General features: G+C 41.3%; 1 protein-coding gene across 1 annotated transcript; it reads left to right on the forward strand.

The window, feature by feature from the left end:
- Nucleotides 1-36: 36 nt before the first annotated feature.
- cwc27 (CWC27 spliceosome associated cyclophilin) lies at nucleotides 37-15,815 on the forward strand. Its single transcript, XM_077623525.1, has 14 exons — nucleotides 37-390; nucleotides 466-562; nucleotides 641-753; nucleotides 1,343-1,486; nucleotides 1,557-1,655; nucleotides 2,061-2,161; nucleotides 2,245-2,314; nucleotides 2,389-2,468; nucleotides 2,719-2,749; nucleotides 2,980-3,098; nucleotides 9,007-9,107; nucleotides 12,415-12,524; nucleotides 12,602-12,711; nucleotides 15,226-15,815. The coding sequence occupies exons 1-14, from the start codon at nucleotides 349-351 to the stop codon at nucleotides 15,386-15,388; spliced, it is 1,380 nt and encodes a 459-aa protein (XP_077479651.1). The 5' UTR covers nucleotides 37-348; the 3' UTR covers nucleotides 15,389-15,815.
- Nucleotides 15,816-17,002: the final 1,187 nt, after the last annotated feature.

The following is a 17,002-nucleotide window of genomic DNA, read 5'->3' on the forward strand; positions in this document are numbered from 1 at the left end:
TCAGAGGGACATTATATTGTGGGGCGCATGGGTCAAACCAACATCCCTTTTTTTAGGTATCTACCAAGGTTTTTGTGATTTTCATGTCTCCAATACGCCCTTTGGGATACGTCTGCAAGCTAAATGATGGAATTTTTTGTGCTTAAAAATTTCTATATATTTTCAAAATGATAAATGTTACAAAATCAATATTTAAAAACTATAACTTTAATAATCGCTCTCCCCTACATACGAATATAAACAATACACGCACCATCCATCAAAGCGAAAAGAGAGCAGCATTGCAATCAAACATTTGCACAGCATAAGCGTGGTTTAAAAAGTTTAATTCAATCATTTGGCATAAAAATGAGTAATATTTACATTCAAGAACCACCTACGAATGGAAAGGTGAGTGTTATACCTCACTCCAGTTATGGATCTTTCGAGTAAAAGATTATGTGCCAATTCACATTTTATTTTTAGGTCCTGTTAAAGACCTCTGGAGGTGACATTGACATCGAACTATGGTCCAAAGAAGCCCCTAAAGCATGTAGGAACTTCGTGCAGCTGTGCATGGAAGGTAAATCATACCGATCCAAGACCATCAAAACGATATATTTGCGTGAAATATGCATTTTATTTTCTTTGTGTCATCTAGGTTACTATGATGGAACAATATTCCACAGGGTGGTCCCTGAATTTATCATTCAAGGTGGAGATCCCACTGGGACCGGGATGGGAGGAGAGTCCATCTATGGAATGCCATTTAAGGTTGGATCAAGAACATTATTGGTTTAATTCTTAAACTACAAATTAGGCCAGGCACAAACGATGACTTGGTATTTGGATAATCGACAATTATTTTTCTAATTAGTCAACTCATTGGCTCATAAATGCATCACATGATTTACTTTACTCTTTCCCCTTTGTTTTTACTTAAAATGTATATTCTCAAAATAATAAAATATTAAGAAATACAAATTGAGCAGAATATATATTTTTATTATTAATTTTCCCCCTTTTTGTTCAATTTAAAATGTTAAATTATAGTAATAATGTCACATAAATAAAATGCAAAATAAAAAAACATGCACATTTTTTGTCAAGAAATTGGAGATAAATGCGTAAAAATATCCCTGATTATTATACTATTAAGATGCTCAAAAACTGAGAATTGGACAAGTTTTAGGTGTCTGTAGGACTATGCAGATAGTTTTCAGGCAATTTGATAGTAATTACTTTTATAGCGCATTTGTTTACTCTAATTTGATGATTGATTGGTTGTCAGTTAGTCGATTAATCGTGAGAGCCCTACCACAAATGCACAGAGCGTAATGTTTCTCTTCACTCCCACACTCAGGATGAGTTTCACACCAGAATGCGCTTCAATCGTAGAGGTTTGGTCGCTATGGCCAACGGCGGCCCCCACGACAACGGCAGCCAATTCTTCTTCACTCTGGGACGTGCTGATGAGCTCAACAATAAGCACACCATTTTCGGCAAAGTGAGTCTAAAATGGAGCTGCTCCCTTTTGTCCACCACATGACTAACACACACAAAAATGCTGCTTTCAGGTGACCGGAGACACGGTCTATAACCTGCTCAGGTTGGCAGACGTGGAATGTGACAACAATGAAAGACCTTTGAAACCACACAAAATAAGATCTTCAGAGGTAAATTCTCCAGCAAGTTGTGACGATTCCAAATGAATGCGTGTGTGTGTACGTGTGTGTGTGCGTATACATATGTGTGTGTGTATATATATGTATACGTATATGTATACGTATACATATACATACATATACAAATACATATAAATACACATACATACATATATATATATATATATATATATATATATATATATATATATATATATATATATATATATATATATATATATATATATATATATATATACATACACATATACATACATACATGCATGCATACATACATACACATTTTTTCATATAAGTATTTATATATAAGTATATTATATATATTATTATATTATATATTATATATCATATTATATGTGTGTGTATATATATATACATATAGCTTCTGAATTCCAGGTACTTCATTCTCCTTTTGATGATATTGAGCCACGTGAAACAAAGAAAGCCAAGAGGGAAACAGAAAAAGAAGGGAAGAAATCCCAATCAAAAGCCACAAAGTAAGTCAGTCTGGGTTACTGATGGTTAATTTAATAAAGTTTGGACTTGGAAGTGTTGATTTTTTTTCTTCCCATCAACAAAGGAACTTCAGCCTGCTGTCGTTCGGTGAGGAGGCTGAAGAAGACGAGGAGATGGTCAATCAAGCCAGTCAGGTAGCCATCATTGTTTTCAAGCATTTTGAGTTTTGGATTCATTTTCTAAAATTGACTTCTTTTTTTTTTTCCAGAGTCTAAAAGGAAAAAGCAAAAGCAGCCACGATCTCTTGAAGGACGATCCAAGACTCAGCTCTGTTCCAGCTGTCGATAAGTAATATAACAATCACTAGTGTGCTACTACAGGCTGAACTCTGTGACAAAGAAAAAAAATGCAGTTAAAAAGTAGCTACCAAATTTCATTATGATCAGTCCACAAATATGAAAAGAATAGATACAAAATGATAAAACCCTCAACAAAAACAACATTTGCAGCGACTTGACAGGATTTCAGTCTTTAATAATAAATGATAGGGTGAAGCAAATCCAACATTCTTACCTGTGGTCCTATTTTTCATTTCAAGGGGAGCGAAGACGTCTGGAGATGAAGCAAAGGTAAGTCATTGGCTGCCAATGTTGGCGCTAAACCTCCAATCCATCTCGACCGGGAAGATTGGCAGCCATCAATTGCTGCCAGAACTCCTTGTCAAGAGGGATTGTGCGTCTTGCGCCATCATTGGCACTGAGAGATAATCGATCAACGCCAGCCATCCCAGTTCAAATGGCTTTGGTTGGCATGGAAAGAGGTAAAAATCACTAAACGCCTTGTCGGATTTCTCCTGCAGGACGAGGAGAGCGAGAGAATGAGCGAGCTTATCAGAGCCAAGTTGAAGAAGGAGAAAGAGAGCGAGAAAGCCAGCGAGCTCCGGGAAGAAGAGGAGATGAGAAAGAAAAGCAGCCGCAGGTATGACAAATGCCCCATCTTACATGCAAATGTGTATTTTACACAGAAAACACTGCCAGAACATTTAAAATGAGGTAAAAAGCCTTGGATTTACACTTGTAATTCAAGGTAATGCCCTGCCGAGAGCGCTGTTGACTTTTGTGTTACTGAGTGAGTGAACTGCTCCTGCTAAATTAGACCATCCAAATTAGATTTAATGTTGCAAAATACAAACTGTCACTTAACTATAATATGTTATTAAGCAATCATTTAATACCCCCTAATCATATTTTTTTACAGCTGAATGTGTAATTCAATTATAAATCAAGGGGAAAATATTTTTAGGAGCATTACTCTGGTGCGCCGACGGTTACGTCATCGCTGTCACGTAATTACAACATATTGGAACAAAGTCAGCTGTTGGATTTTCCATAATAATTATGGAGATTTACACTCACATTATTTACTAAAATGAGTACAAAGCACTTCAAGTCCAAGTTCGGTGATAGACGTCCAATCCTTTTGAACTGGGAGGTCCTACCAATGATTTTCTCTTCATCTTTACAAAATAAGATTAAAATCTGGCAACCACAGTCACACCAGTCTGGCACTGTCATTCGATCACTGCCAAGCAAAGTTTTCAAACTGTAATTTCCCTAGTAAATAAGCCGCATTGCCTAATTTTTACAAAATTAAAGAAAAAAATCAACATATAAGCTGCATGTCTTCATATTATATGTCATTCATAGTGAAAGCGGGAGCGAATGGTGGCACAGGTGCACGAAAGGAGATAACACGCAAGGCATCGACAACGTTAAAAAAAAACACCTGATGTGTGTGAGAGTCTTCTTGTCAACAGGTAGCCTCAGCATGCTTCCTGGAACTCGCCCCTCTCATTAGTGCTAATGGGATAAACTGTTTTGGGTCACGCTTGACTGAGAGCCAGACCCAGTGTAGTATATTTCACACAAGCACAGATTGTTTTGCTACAAGAACTGTAGCCCAACACAGTGGTTTGTCTTGGCAGGGCATCACAGAGCAGGCTGCAAGGTACACTGTTAGTCCAGCACAAAAGGCGCATTGTTGTAGTTTTTGGGGGGGTGGGATGGGGGTCGGGGGCGCTTTGACACCCCTCCATCTCCCCCATCCCTTTGCCATCGTCAACTGCTTTGGGTGTATTCAGCCTTTTGCCTGTCCTAATACCCAGGGTAAGACAAAGCTCATATCCGGTGGGTGTTGGATTTAAAAGAACAGTTTGGTAGAGCTACCACAAACTGCTATTTTTTTGATTAGTTGACCTGTTGGATTATGGAAAAATCACATCTAAATACTGTTCTGTGGGATTCACACTTTAGATCTAAATGTGTATTGGGAACCAAATCTATGCACTGGGAAAAGTTGGTAACTATCTTATTTTGATTAGTTATAAAGCTATGTACAGAAATCTGAGACTTTTTACTACTTTTGGAGGCTCAAACGCAGCAATACTCAAGTTGAACACTCTAAAAAGAGCTATCTTGCATTTTTTTAGTTCTAACTAACTATTTGAACACCAGTTTAGGATGTAGTCTGTCTTCTGCCCGAGGTCTTCTGGGATAGGCTCAACACTCCGCGACCCTGACACGGATAAGCGGTGTCGAATTGAAATAATTAGACACAATTATAATTACAGCAGCAGTATCATTTGTAAAACATATCAGTATTAAATAATCATTGCTACTAGGGCTGATTTTTATTTAATTTTATGTCAATAATAGTTTTTTTTCTATTGAGTACAGTATTTTACACCCCAAAACTATTTAAAACAGCCCTAATACTAACATTCAAATAGAAACATAATAGACAGACTAACAAAAATGCTGTTCTAATTATAAACTTTAAACAATTACTGGAATAATCATAAAATAAAATCGGGGGGGGGGGGGGTGACAATATGCATGTGTACGTCGAACTAAGTGAGCATTATGTGGCATTTGATGGGGAAGCAAAGTGTTTCCATATGTGTGCTCTTGCGCTTCACTTCGCTAGTGGCGGCTAAAGACAGCAGTTGACTTCCTCTTAGTCATCTCCACGGTTAGTTAGCTATGTAATGCCGTTTTCACGCTACCGCTATTTTGTCTGGTTTTAATGGCAGTTGGTTTTGCCCCCTGGCGTGGACGAAATGGTCCAAAAGTGGTCTCGTTGCGCTTCCAAACGCACCCCAGCACGGTTCACGTGTGATGTGAAAACCAACTACTGCATATTGTTTATGAAGCAAATTTTAAAATAGGCCATTCATTGAAAGTGAGTTTTATACGACAGCAAATATGGCACTCTGTTGGCGTATAAGGCACCTAAATCTTTCTGACTTGGTGAAAATTTGAAGAACCTCTGGCTTAATAGTCACATTACATTGTTGTATTACATCATTAAAATACACGAGCCACAAAGTCAATAACAGCACGCCCTGGATCATCTGCTTCCAAAGTGGGTCATCAGACATCAGGCATTGTCCAGCAAGAAGCACTGCATCTTCATTGGACTCCGGCCGATGCGCTCACACTCACTGAGTCCTTGCAGATTTGAGAGTTATGCAGCCCCGTTTTGTGTGTGCATGTGTGTATGTGGAAAACCACTTGAGATAATCCAGTGCTTGGCTGCCGGATTGTGTACGTTTGGGAGCTGCCAGGTTTACAGAACTCGGGCCCAGTGCAGCACATCTGCTCTGCACGGGGTGTTCGCTCCCTGGCTGGCTGGAAAAGCTTCCAGACAGACATGTACGCATGGGGTTTGAAAAAAAAATGGACCGTGAAATTCCTCAGAGCACAGGTGTCAAACTCAAGGCCCAGATCTAGCCTGGAACATCACTTGTGGCCCGCAAAGTTGATCATTTGCTTTGACGTCGTTGCTTCCTAAGTTACATTCAGATAAAGTTTGTCAAGTTCAAAATGATATATGGCGGGCAACAAAGAAATAGTATAATTTGTCTTTTTTACCTGAAGAAAAAATAAAAAACGTAACATTTTAAAATTGATTTTAGTGAGTGATGGCCAATTTACATCCTGAGGTCCAGTTTTTATTTGCTTCCTGCAAATTTGAAAAATATCAGTGAATAAGGCCTGCACATGAATCTTAAATTCAGCCTCCATTCTGTTGCACATTAAATCTTTAACACTAGATAGCGCTAGTCACTTAAACAGTGCTTCTCCACTAGCTGTTTGAATCAATGTAGAAAACCGTAGACTTTTGGTATTTTGCTTTATATATTTAAAATAATTATTTCATTTTATAAATTGTTGGTTTTGATTTTCTTGACATCAAATCCATTTCAGGTGGGAAGGCTTGTAAATAGGAATCATAATTCACTCCCATTGACAGCACTAGATTCCTGGAAGGCTGGCAATGATCAATACTTAAAAATAAATACATTTTTAGAACCCAATCTTTTTGAGGTTTTTTTTCCCCAATCCAATCTTTTTTTTTTACAGATAAAAGTGGAAAGATTTTAAGTTGGCATTCTATAGATTTGTGAAAGCAACCCTCGGGGGGGCAAAAGACATTTGGACACCCCTGCCGTATAGGTTCCACTATAAATATAAACCGCACTTTAGCTTACTGTATACATTTGGAGCATTTTGCTGACGCTCTACTGTCTGGCGTCATGACAGCGGCCAGATAGGAAGGGGTTTGGGGGCTGTGGTGTGGGGGACCTTGCGAAGCAGACAGCGTTGTAAAACAGGGTCTCGTGGTGGGCCGCGCGCCGGTCTGGATCACTGTGCCGAGTCATGCACATTCCTGCGTGCAGGTTTGGATTCCTGCTCTCTGGCTCACAATTCGGCTTGGCCCGGGCCCAAACTGTGGAGCGCATTCCCCCCCTTCAGCCCCCTCCCAGACGAGTTCAGCCGACCCGTTGGTCCTCATCACTCGCTCACTCATTGCAAGAAACCGTCGCTGCCATCCTTGCGGTCTCTTCGTTGCGCACGGACACACGGCGAGGTGTGAAGTTTGACTTGTTTTAATATGCCTTAAACTCATCTCAACAGATGCTTTATCTGAACAGTCAGACTTTATTTTATCACTCAACTGCCGTCAAAGAGAATTCGGAGGAGTCCAAAAACGACAAGTACGCCAGGGTCGATATTTTGGAAAACAGCTAGTTATTCGACGAGGCGTGCAGTCACCGCGCGGCTATTTTAAGCTTGGTAAAAATTCCCATATCAGGCTCAGACTGTTGCCAGACACCCGAATCTTCTGGAGGTTCTGAATCAACTGGGGAGTTGTTGGACCACTGCCAGTCACCTCATGCTTTCTTTATGAAAAGTTAATCACCCGCAGCTCTTTTTCTTTGAGTTTCTCTCTTTTTTTTGTCTGGGAGAAGGACAGCAGCTGCACAGTATCTTTAGATTTTTCTCTGTGCAGACAGTAAACTCATTTTGGAAAATGTACTTCATTTGATATCGGGGAGAATGGGGTTTGTTGTCATAACGGATGACAAACAATTGAATTAAATATGTAGTTTAGTAGTTTATTTAACCCCTTCAGGGACAGTGGTCACTGTAGTGAACAACTATCCAGATTATGAAAAATCCAAGTTACGAAAGGACTTCTGGAATGGTTTAATTTCGTAAGTAGAGGTACCACTGTAAATCACCCCGGGGCTTTACTGGTCTTTTCCCACCCTCTGACTCCCCAACCTTGATTGTTTGGTCGTCGCCAGGGAGACGCCTGTTATTTTGCCCAAAGCGACGTGTCGAGGCAGGAGGCACTCCGCCTCACTGTCAAGCGCCCGCATTAAGTTAGCTGCCAGTCACCACCGCCTTGTTGTGTTAAAAAGCATAAACGTGGCCTGAAAATGTGGAATCTCAAACTTTTTTTTCCAACTTGTACATATAATTAGAATGGTACGCTGGCAGTAGGTAATCATGTATCAATATCATTTGCACTGATAGACGTCCAGTTCGGGGTTACTTCAAGACGGATTGAACATCTACTAGCGATAAACTGGACTAGACGTCTATCAGCGTCAGTGAATTGCAGTTTTAATGTCAGAGTTACATAAACATCATCGCTCCCCAGCCGAACATCTGCGAGTCTGCGTCATGGGCTGCAGTGCGGGCCGACCTGACCCCGCAGGAGCCCCGTTTTACAGGCCGCCTGCCAAGTGGGTCAAAGCTGCGGGTCAAGAAGGCCTCATCGCTCCCCGCAACTCACTGGCGTTATCCACTTTGCCAGAAAACTTTATGTAACCCATCCACGTTTGAAGTGATGGAGAGCATAAACAACATTGACTGGCACTCCTACTAAGGTGTCGGGAGTTTTAAGGCGCACCAACAACCCGTTTTCTCTACATGGATGACCACTAAGGGCTTTTTCCCTCAATATCGCAAACCACTTATGAGAGATGATGTGAAGTTACTCGTACATGTGAGACTTGTGGTTTTGTAAATAATGGGAGGAAGGATGAAATACAGATTTATTGGGATTTTGAGTCCATTTTTCTCTTAGGAAATGGACATGGTAATGAAGCAGTACTTTGACTGAACAGTGCTTATGCATTTTTTAATACGTGAGAGTTTGTTGTATCTGCTGTCAAAGGTCAATAACATGCATTTTGATTATTGCTTGACGCCTTGTAGAACTTAAAAGCTAAAAAGATCAAAACAATGAATAACTAACTTAAAAATCTGGAGTTTTCTTTTTCACTCTATTTCTATTCTTTGAAAATGATGAGCGATTACGCCTGATTTTCAACCACATGTTTGGATCAGATCTAGTTTCTACTACTAAGTTAGTCCTGGTTATTGTCAAGGGACTGTCTTCTCTGTAATTTATGTTGTCACAAACTATTGTCTCTTTTTTGTCCCTTTAAATGGGGCCTAGCAACACACACTGGTATGGACAGTTCTGCCAAATGCCCCTTTGTTCATTTGTTTGTTTCTTTTCCCTCCAGCGAAGAGTTGCGCAAAGAAGTTCGGCAGTTAAAGAAGGAGCTGAAGGCGCTGAAGCAAAGAGAAGATGGCCCTAAGCCCGTCGTGGATGAAGTCAAGGATGGTATGTGGGCCGATTCCTTCACTTTTATTGTTTGCTTTTTTGAAAATAAACGGATAATATAGTGTCCCACTTACTGCGACGAGGCCCATGTTAATGGTGTTCAAAAACCACCAAAAGAAAACTTACCCCTGTGGAAGCTGGGTGGTCGGCGGTAAATTCTCAGCTAATGGTCAATAAGACAGATGAGCAAGCCTCTGATTGTGTCAATTATTTGCAGGCGTCTATTGTTCTTCCCCACGTGGTTCTGCATCCTTGTGGGAAATCTCATAGAAAGTTACATGATTAAATGTTGTTGAGGAGATATTTCTGGCATATTTTCTTCCTTCTGGAAGCTTCGTGATCAAATGTTGCATTCACGAAATTATGGAGGGCAAAAAATTAAATGGAAACCACGTTTTGCTATGCAATATGACTTTGGGGTCCATTTTTTGATTGGAATATTAAAACTGTATTTCATTCAAAGCAATAGACAACACTAACTACAAATGACTTCCATGTGAAATATGCTTGCACAAAGTATTTAAATCACATTTCATAGACCTCTGATAATTGAGAAAATCTGGTAAATGTATTTTTTTTTAATTTTATAGTTTTTAACTCATTGCCTGCCACACCGATTGGCGTCCAATCAGCGAATGGTCGCTGCCAGCCTCTCCCAATCAATTGGAATTTTAGCACCGCCACTAGCGCACAAGTACATTAAATTGTACAATAATGACACTAAAGATGAATTCACTCACTGTCATTGAATATTTTAAGAGCATAGCCACTTTAGTCAGGAGCAAAAGCTAAATCCACAATGTGGAATTCCCGCATGTTACGGGCGGGTGGCCACAGCATATGTGTGTGTGGGAGGGTGTAAATCTCTCCTGCTGCGGTGTGAGCAGCATACATTGACGCGACCGGCTTAAATCACCCTCCCGCCTTCTCCTCTGGCATTCAAACTGTTCACTTTGCTCACGGGGAAAGCACTTAACACTGGCACTAGGATGTTTGAGGCCTGCAATAAATGATTACAGTACTGTACTCATTGTTCCCGGACAAGTAATTGACAAATCAACAGCTCTTTAAAATGTCAAGCAAACAAAAGAAGTTACAAAATCGCCTCTCTGCGCCAAACCCCAAATATTTCACTGAAGCAGCAAAACCAAGCAAACAAGAGCCTGCAACCAAAGGAATGTTTTATATCTTGGCATCAAATTCGTGCTGTAAAGCTCCAGATGGGACAGACGCGATTACCTCCTGTGGGCCGGAATATCATCCACGCCGATTGTAATTGGAAAGCCACGCTTCAGACGTGTATCCTGTATCTTTCCCGCTGGCTATAAATCGACTTATGAGTTTTAAAGAGTCTGGATAGTGGCTGAGTAAAAGTGGATCACGGTTTGTGTTTGTTGTCAAACAAATATTTAAAGCCACACCAGACGTTGTGGTTGATTGGGAAAACACCACTGGCACAAATGACTACCTGGGCAGACAGCCATCAAAAATGAATGTCCCGCACCCCTGTCCAATAAAGCTCACATGTAGCTACATCGGTTAACTGAGTGTTTATAGCAAGCTAAGACACTTAACCAACCGTACTTGAGTAATGCATGCAAGACAATCGGAAAAAGCAACGCAATCCACACAGACAAAACAAGTTGTTTCAATATCAATATTCGTCATTTATTATTCATGATTTTATGCTCGCATAAATCACAGCTGTCCAAACAAGTCACACAAGTGTTAGTAGATAATTACATAGCTTTCCATTTCAGCAAAAATATGTATGGTACTTTGCTGCTTCTCTTTACAATGGATAGTTTTAGGTTAGAGCACTACTTGATTCTTTAGAAATTTGGAGCAGGCCACTTTAATATAAATTCAAAATTGTATCTGACCCATCCCGTGATTAGAGATTTTTTTTCCTACATCACACAACAGTCCGTAGCAGCCAATGGGTTAAGGCTGACCTTGACGGGAACTCCTAGACCTCAGTATGAACGGCGCCATGTCTATCTTCGAAAATTCCACGATTGTTCCGTAGATGAGCTCAGGTGACTGGAGATGATAGGAATGCAGTTAGAAATGCCGTCAAACTTAAAGCTACTCGTTAGGGACAACAGCTGGATATACCTGTGCGAGTTCTGTTACCCCGAGGCGTCATCATTCAGCATCCAGGATGTCAAGGGAGGAGACGGACTGGATGACTGATGGAAGGCGATCACTTGTCAGTATAAGTCTAAATCGAAGGCTGCTGTTTTGCAACTTTTCAGCTCCAACGTTGAGTTTGGCCATAATTCCATTCATAAAAAGGGATTAATAAATCGTCCCCATGGAGCAATATCATCACATTGAAGCACGCCGTTGGAGTTAGTTGGCTCAGCAGACATGGGACCAGCCTCACTGCGGTTTCTGTTAGTTCATTTGTTTGTCAACGCGGCAAAACACGAAGCAACGCCACAGACGTCTGTCGCGCGCCCGCAACAAACATCACATCACGCCGCATATCCAAGCCAGCCAGACCGTCTGCTGCCCGGTGACCTCACGTCGCGAGTTTCACACTCGAGGGGTGCGGTGGAAAAGTGTTCTCAGCTGTGTTTAGAACACAACACTTCACGTTGAGTTGCATTGAACTTGCGAATGAGTTCACAACTCTTCAGCCAGTCAGAAAGCCTTGCTCAAAACCACGCTTCTGTCAAGTGCTTCAGTCCTTGTCATTTGTTGTTGTGTAAAACCTAAAAATGAGACCGTATTCTAAACTTGCAGTACTACGGCAGATCTGCAAAAAGCAGTGGAAATATTAGCAACCTCATTCAACCTCACCTATTCGCAAACCTTACCCAAATGTACCGAACACTACCACTTAGTTAAATTAAGTTTCATTAAAGATGATGATGCATTTAGTTGAGGTGATGATGTCAATGTTTTGGGTGGAAAGTTAAGTCCTTAAATAGTAGGTAGGTTGTCTGCGAAGAAAAACGAAGTGACGGGACCGTCCATCTTGATTTCCCAGAGTCAGCCCCAGATGACACTAAGCCCAAACACTACTTCTTGTTATCTCCAGAGATAGCAAGATGGCTAGCGTCACAGCCTCCTTTTATCTTTTCTCTCTGATTTCTTTCTTCCCATACAATCAAACACGTCGAGACACAATCAAAATTGGGGTCAATTGAATCATTTTTGCATGAAGGCGTCATGCACTGTCTAAGAATGATCATCTAAAACGGGATCTAGAATAGACTCAGCCATACACTTCTGTAGTTAGTCAAGTGTGAAGTTCTTAAAGCAGCTGTGGTCAGTAACACTTCGCCTGTTTGTGCAGAGAGCAAAAAGCCAACCAGCGAGGCTGTCGCCGAATATCTGGAAGAGAGAAAGAAGTACGACGAGCGAAAGAAAGACGAGCGCAAGAAAGGTTCAGGCAGAGAGCAACAGGTTGACAATTGTAACGCCCGATAGGTACGACTTTTCACTTGTGGTGGATTTTGAAAATGGTTTCGATTCCTCAACAGACCATGGAGGTGCTCAACCGTTTCAAGACTAAGCTGTCGACGGCCATTAGCGAAGCCCCGGAGGTGGAAGAGGACGAAGAAGAGCTGGCAGAGGACGACGACAGAGGATGGTGAGTCACCAAATGATGACTATCTTGATGGGATTTTTTTTTAATCGATTTGATTGGATTATGCTTAACAAATTCATGTGTCGATCCAGCGCCACACTCTTACTAGGCTAAAGTCTTACTACCCTAAAGTTTCAGAAAGGTTTCAAATACTGCAGAAAATTACTGTACCAGTAATGGGAAATTTTCAGAGTCTGCAGTAGGACGAAAATGCAATCCAGAGCCCTCTTGATTTCGTGTGCGGTCGATTGGTCGCCGTTCTTTTGGTCGCCGTCTTTTGGTCGCCGTCTTTTGGTCGCCGGTCTTTAGGTCGCGGTCTTTTGGTCGCCCGTTGTCGCGGTCGGGGCGACCAAAAGACCGGCGACAAAACAAGGTAAAACAACACGGTCTATGCATCAATAAAAGCCAACAATGGCCATGAGCAGTTTCACTGAGCCGACGTGTGAGTGTATAAGAGTTTGTATATACATGCGTTGTCCCTTTAAGAAGCTACGTCAGTCAGGGTCTTAACAAGTTCTACAACAAAAAACAATAAAAGTCCGGGAAATTTGGAGCTTTTCTTTAGCCTAATAATTACTAGGGCATTAAGTATGACTAAATAGTAATTTGCAGTTTGTATTTAGGGAATTTGAGCAACAATGTAAATGGTAATTATCACTTACCTTCCGGGCGACCAAAAGACCGGCGACCAATCGACCGTGTACCCATTTGCCAGTGTAGTGGGCAAAGGTACAGATGACGTTAGTGCTCGTGACCAGTTCATGAAAACAACATCTTCTCACGTATGGCTTAAATGCGGTCAACTATTGACTACGCTCGTTAAAGAGCGTCAATTAGAGTGGAGAACAATTCAGCGCATCCATGAATTTTTTGGTGCACCGCAGACGCTCGGGAGAGAGACAAGTGTGGACAAGGCCCGGGACGACGGCATTGTTGGAGGTTTCATGCATTTTTGCATTTGCATGCACGCGCAGATTTCTCCACACAAAGCCGGCGTGTAAACGTGGAGTTACAATAACAGCTTTTGCGTTTTGTCCTCAAGATTGTTGTGGTGTAAAAGCGGCCTAAAAGAAGATGACATTTGACTGTCATTTAGCTGCACCTGCTGCCTTTCTCTGTGTCATTTTCTGCCTAACCTGAAAATTTGCGGCAGACCCTCCACTCGCTTCAATGCGTGCCAAAGTTCAGGGGGTACGTCGAGTTACGCGCACGCGTCAGTCGGCCGCCGCCAGGAAATGTGTCCTGACGCTATGTTCCGCTCTCATATTCTGCTTTTCAGCGCTGATCTTAAAAGCAAGTCCAGTTTGAAATGAATACCATGTGTGTGAATGAGAGATTTAGAATAACACAATCTGTTGTTGCCATTAGTCTCCAGGAGTGTGTGTGAGTGGAGGTTTTGGAGGGGGGTCTAATGAATTTGAGAGAAGCCTTGGTTGGTAGACATATCACTGTGCACGACCGCGCCAGGTATGGCAAGGACTGGAGGGGGAGTAGGGTAGGGCTGATCCTGGAAAAACAGCAGAGGGAAGTGTGTGCCACTGCAGCAGCAGCAGCAGCACACTCAGAATGTGGGTTACAACAGGTCAGACACTGGAAGTCAAGTCTGGGACAGAGAAGGTAAACTATTCCATCTGTGTCGGCGCAGACCCCCCTCCCCCTCCAATCCCTCGCCCTCCTGCCTCGACTTTAACTCCGTCCCCCGCCTGAGTGAGCGAGGCCAGAAAAATAAACACGGGAGGCTTCTGTAGCTTTGCATCACGGCCTCTGTCTCGTCGTTACCACTCTCACACGTCGAGAACAATGGCGCTACAGTGGAGCCGCTGTCGTGTACATTCATTTATTTGCTGCGACAAGGAATTAACTACTTTTTGCTTTGTTGTCTTGACTTTTAAAGTTGTCCAAATCGTCTCTTTTATTCGCTTTATTAATGGGAGAATTTTATATCTTATTTATTAGAAAAAATCAATGTTTGACAAAAAGGAAACAAAACTACAAATTCAATTTTTCAAAAAATGTTTTTTCATGTTATCTAGTATTTCATTCTAATTAACAAAAAGCGGTTGGGGCAGTTATTCATTTTTGATTTGTGTAGTCGGTGATAAATAAGAGGATTATCTTTGTAATGGATGAGATGCTTTTGTTTAGGAAAACAATAGCACATTTACTTATTATTCAATATCTTAAGTGCTTTGATTTTGGTTGTAATGCACATTTACAGCTAATGCAGAATTACGTAAATAGCTAGACTAATATAACTGTAAAACTGAAATTGCAATTAATCGACTCTGTGGGAAACCGTAAGGATAATAGCATAACTTGTTGTCTTTTTAATTTGACAAAAATCAATTAGCTTTCTACGTAGGTGTCAATAATTTCCCTTAAAAATAGAGTTGAGGTCAATAATATGAAAACCTAGAGCTGGGATGTTTTTTTTTAGTTTTTAGTTTTAGTTTGAATATTTTAAGAAGACGATGATCCAGAACTCTTTGACCGCTCTCTCGTCTTCCCCTCCTCCAGGCTGGGCCACTTGCTGCAGTTTGACGAGCAATCCCGAAAGGTCAAAGACGCCGCCGTGCCGGACGAGGACACCTTTGAGATCTACGACCCGCGGAACCCCGTCAACAAGCGGCGACGAGAGGAGAGCAAGAAGATCATGAAAGAGAAGAAGGCTAAGAGGTGAGGTCATGGGGAGGTGACTTCAAAGCTGTATGCGGAATGGCATAGTCACTGTATTATGGGACATTTCAAAAACGTGTTTTAGTTTTTGTTTGTTAATGCAAAAGGAAACAATAGCAAGCTAGAGAGATGAAAATTCATCTTTACTAAGGTTGTGCCGTTCACATATATTTGAACATGGGATCTTGTCCATGTCCCCCAATTTTAAGAACCTACCAATACCAAGTACATATCTGATACTTCGGCAATGTGTTTAGGAAGGTAAAAAGCACATCCAAATATAAAATATTTTCATAATTTAGCCATGTTATTTCATCATTAGCTTCACGTGACAGCTGGCAAACCATAATTGTTTCTTTTGACCATATCCTTGTTCATCTTGATTATTTTGTTGCTTTGTAGCCCTTAAAAATAAATGTATCTGAAAATGACGTCATCGGTCAAGTGATCTGATTGGGCAAGTTCCTATCCTTACTAATGCTTTTCGGTCCTTTTCTTTCACTCGCGAATGCCCACTATATCAAGCTTCATTGTTCACAAACTCACTAATCCTAGATTTGTAGCTCATTGGCTTCCTCTGGCTACGATAGACATCCGTTACTGTATTTCAAGACATGCTAAACACGTCGTCGCGTTATAGCAGACAATGTCTGTATCCTTAACCAGCGTACTAATACGTGAAAGCAAGGCTTCAGTGGTTTCAGGCTTAATGATCCAGCACCGACCGGCACGTGTGACCAGAAGCTGCGTTTGGCGAGCGTAACGTTTTTTTTTCTTCCCCAACCGCACTTCTGGGATTATGCTTAAACGTGCATGTGGAACAGGAAGCAGAGTTAATGTTATATTAGCCACCACTAATCTAAAACAGGTGCCACCGCAGTTGCCGAATGTGTTATCTGGATGTCTTTGGACACGCCCCTGTACAAGGTGTGATTGATAATTTTACCCACGGATCTGTCAATGTAATCAGCTTGATGATTTTTCCTTCATGCCTGCTAATCCGGTTAATCGCCACTTTGCACAAAATCAATGAAGAGGAAAAAAAAAATCCTTCAAAGTGATAACCAACAACATGTTACTACAGCATGTGTATCCTGGTACATTGACTACAAGTTGATACAAATCCCAATATAATACTGCAAAACATTATATTATAAATGTATTATAAAGTGAGATTTCCCCAAAAATTGTATGAAACTGAGCAGGTGTGATTGGCGAGCTAATGACTAGCTGTGGGCAAAGTGAGCCAGCAAGTGAAGAAGTAGGTCAGTTGTTAGCTAATTAGGGTAGGGAATAATATTCTCATTAATTTCAAGCAAGCGCCTCCAGACTGTTGGCAAAGAAGACACCCAGGCATAAAGACGGAAGGTTCTGGTGGGATTCTGCAGCTCGACAATGACCTCAAAGGACGCAAACCGTATGTCTAATTTCTCTTGTACTCAAGTTTCTAGAATCCAGTGCATTGTGAAACCTTCTTGCTCTTGGATCAACATTATTCCACATGACTTTTGTACAAGGACGATACGTTGATGTAGGCTCACGTGTGCCGAGTACTTCGTTATTCATCCATCTGTCTCTCTTTACCATCTCAGACCTGAAAACAAATCAGGAGGTTGCC

This window comes from Stigmatopora argus, chromosome 16 (genome assembly GCF_051989625.1).
Source record: "Stigmatopora argus isolate UIUO_Sarg chromosome 16, RoL_Sarg_1.0, whole genome shotgun sequence".
Lineage (NCBI taxonomy): Eukaryota > Metazoa > Chordata > Actinopteri > Syngnathiformes > Syngnathidae > Stigmatopora > Stigmatopora argus.

Coding starts and splice junctions, on each gene's coding strand:
- cwc27 (XM_077623525.1), top strand. CDS start 349: ATGAGTAATATTTACATTCAAGAACCACCTACGAATGGAAAG. Junction 391..465: donor AACCACCTACGAATGGAAAG/GTGAGTGTTATA, acceptor TTTTATTTTTAG/GTCCTGTTAAAGACCTCTGG. Junction 754..1,342: donor TCTATGGAATGCCATTTAAG/GTTGGATCAAGA, acceptor TCCCACACTCAG/GATGAGTTTCACACCAGAAT.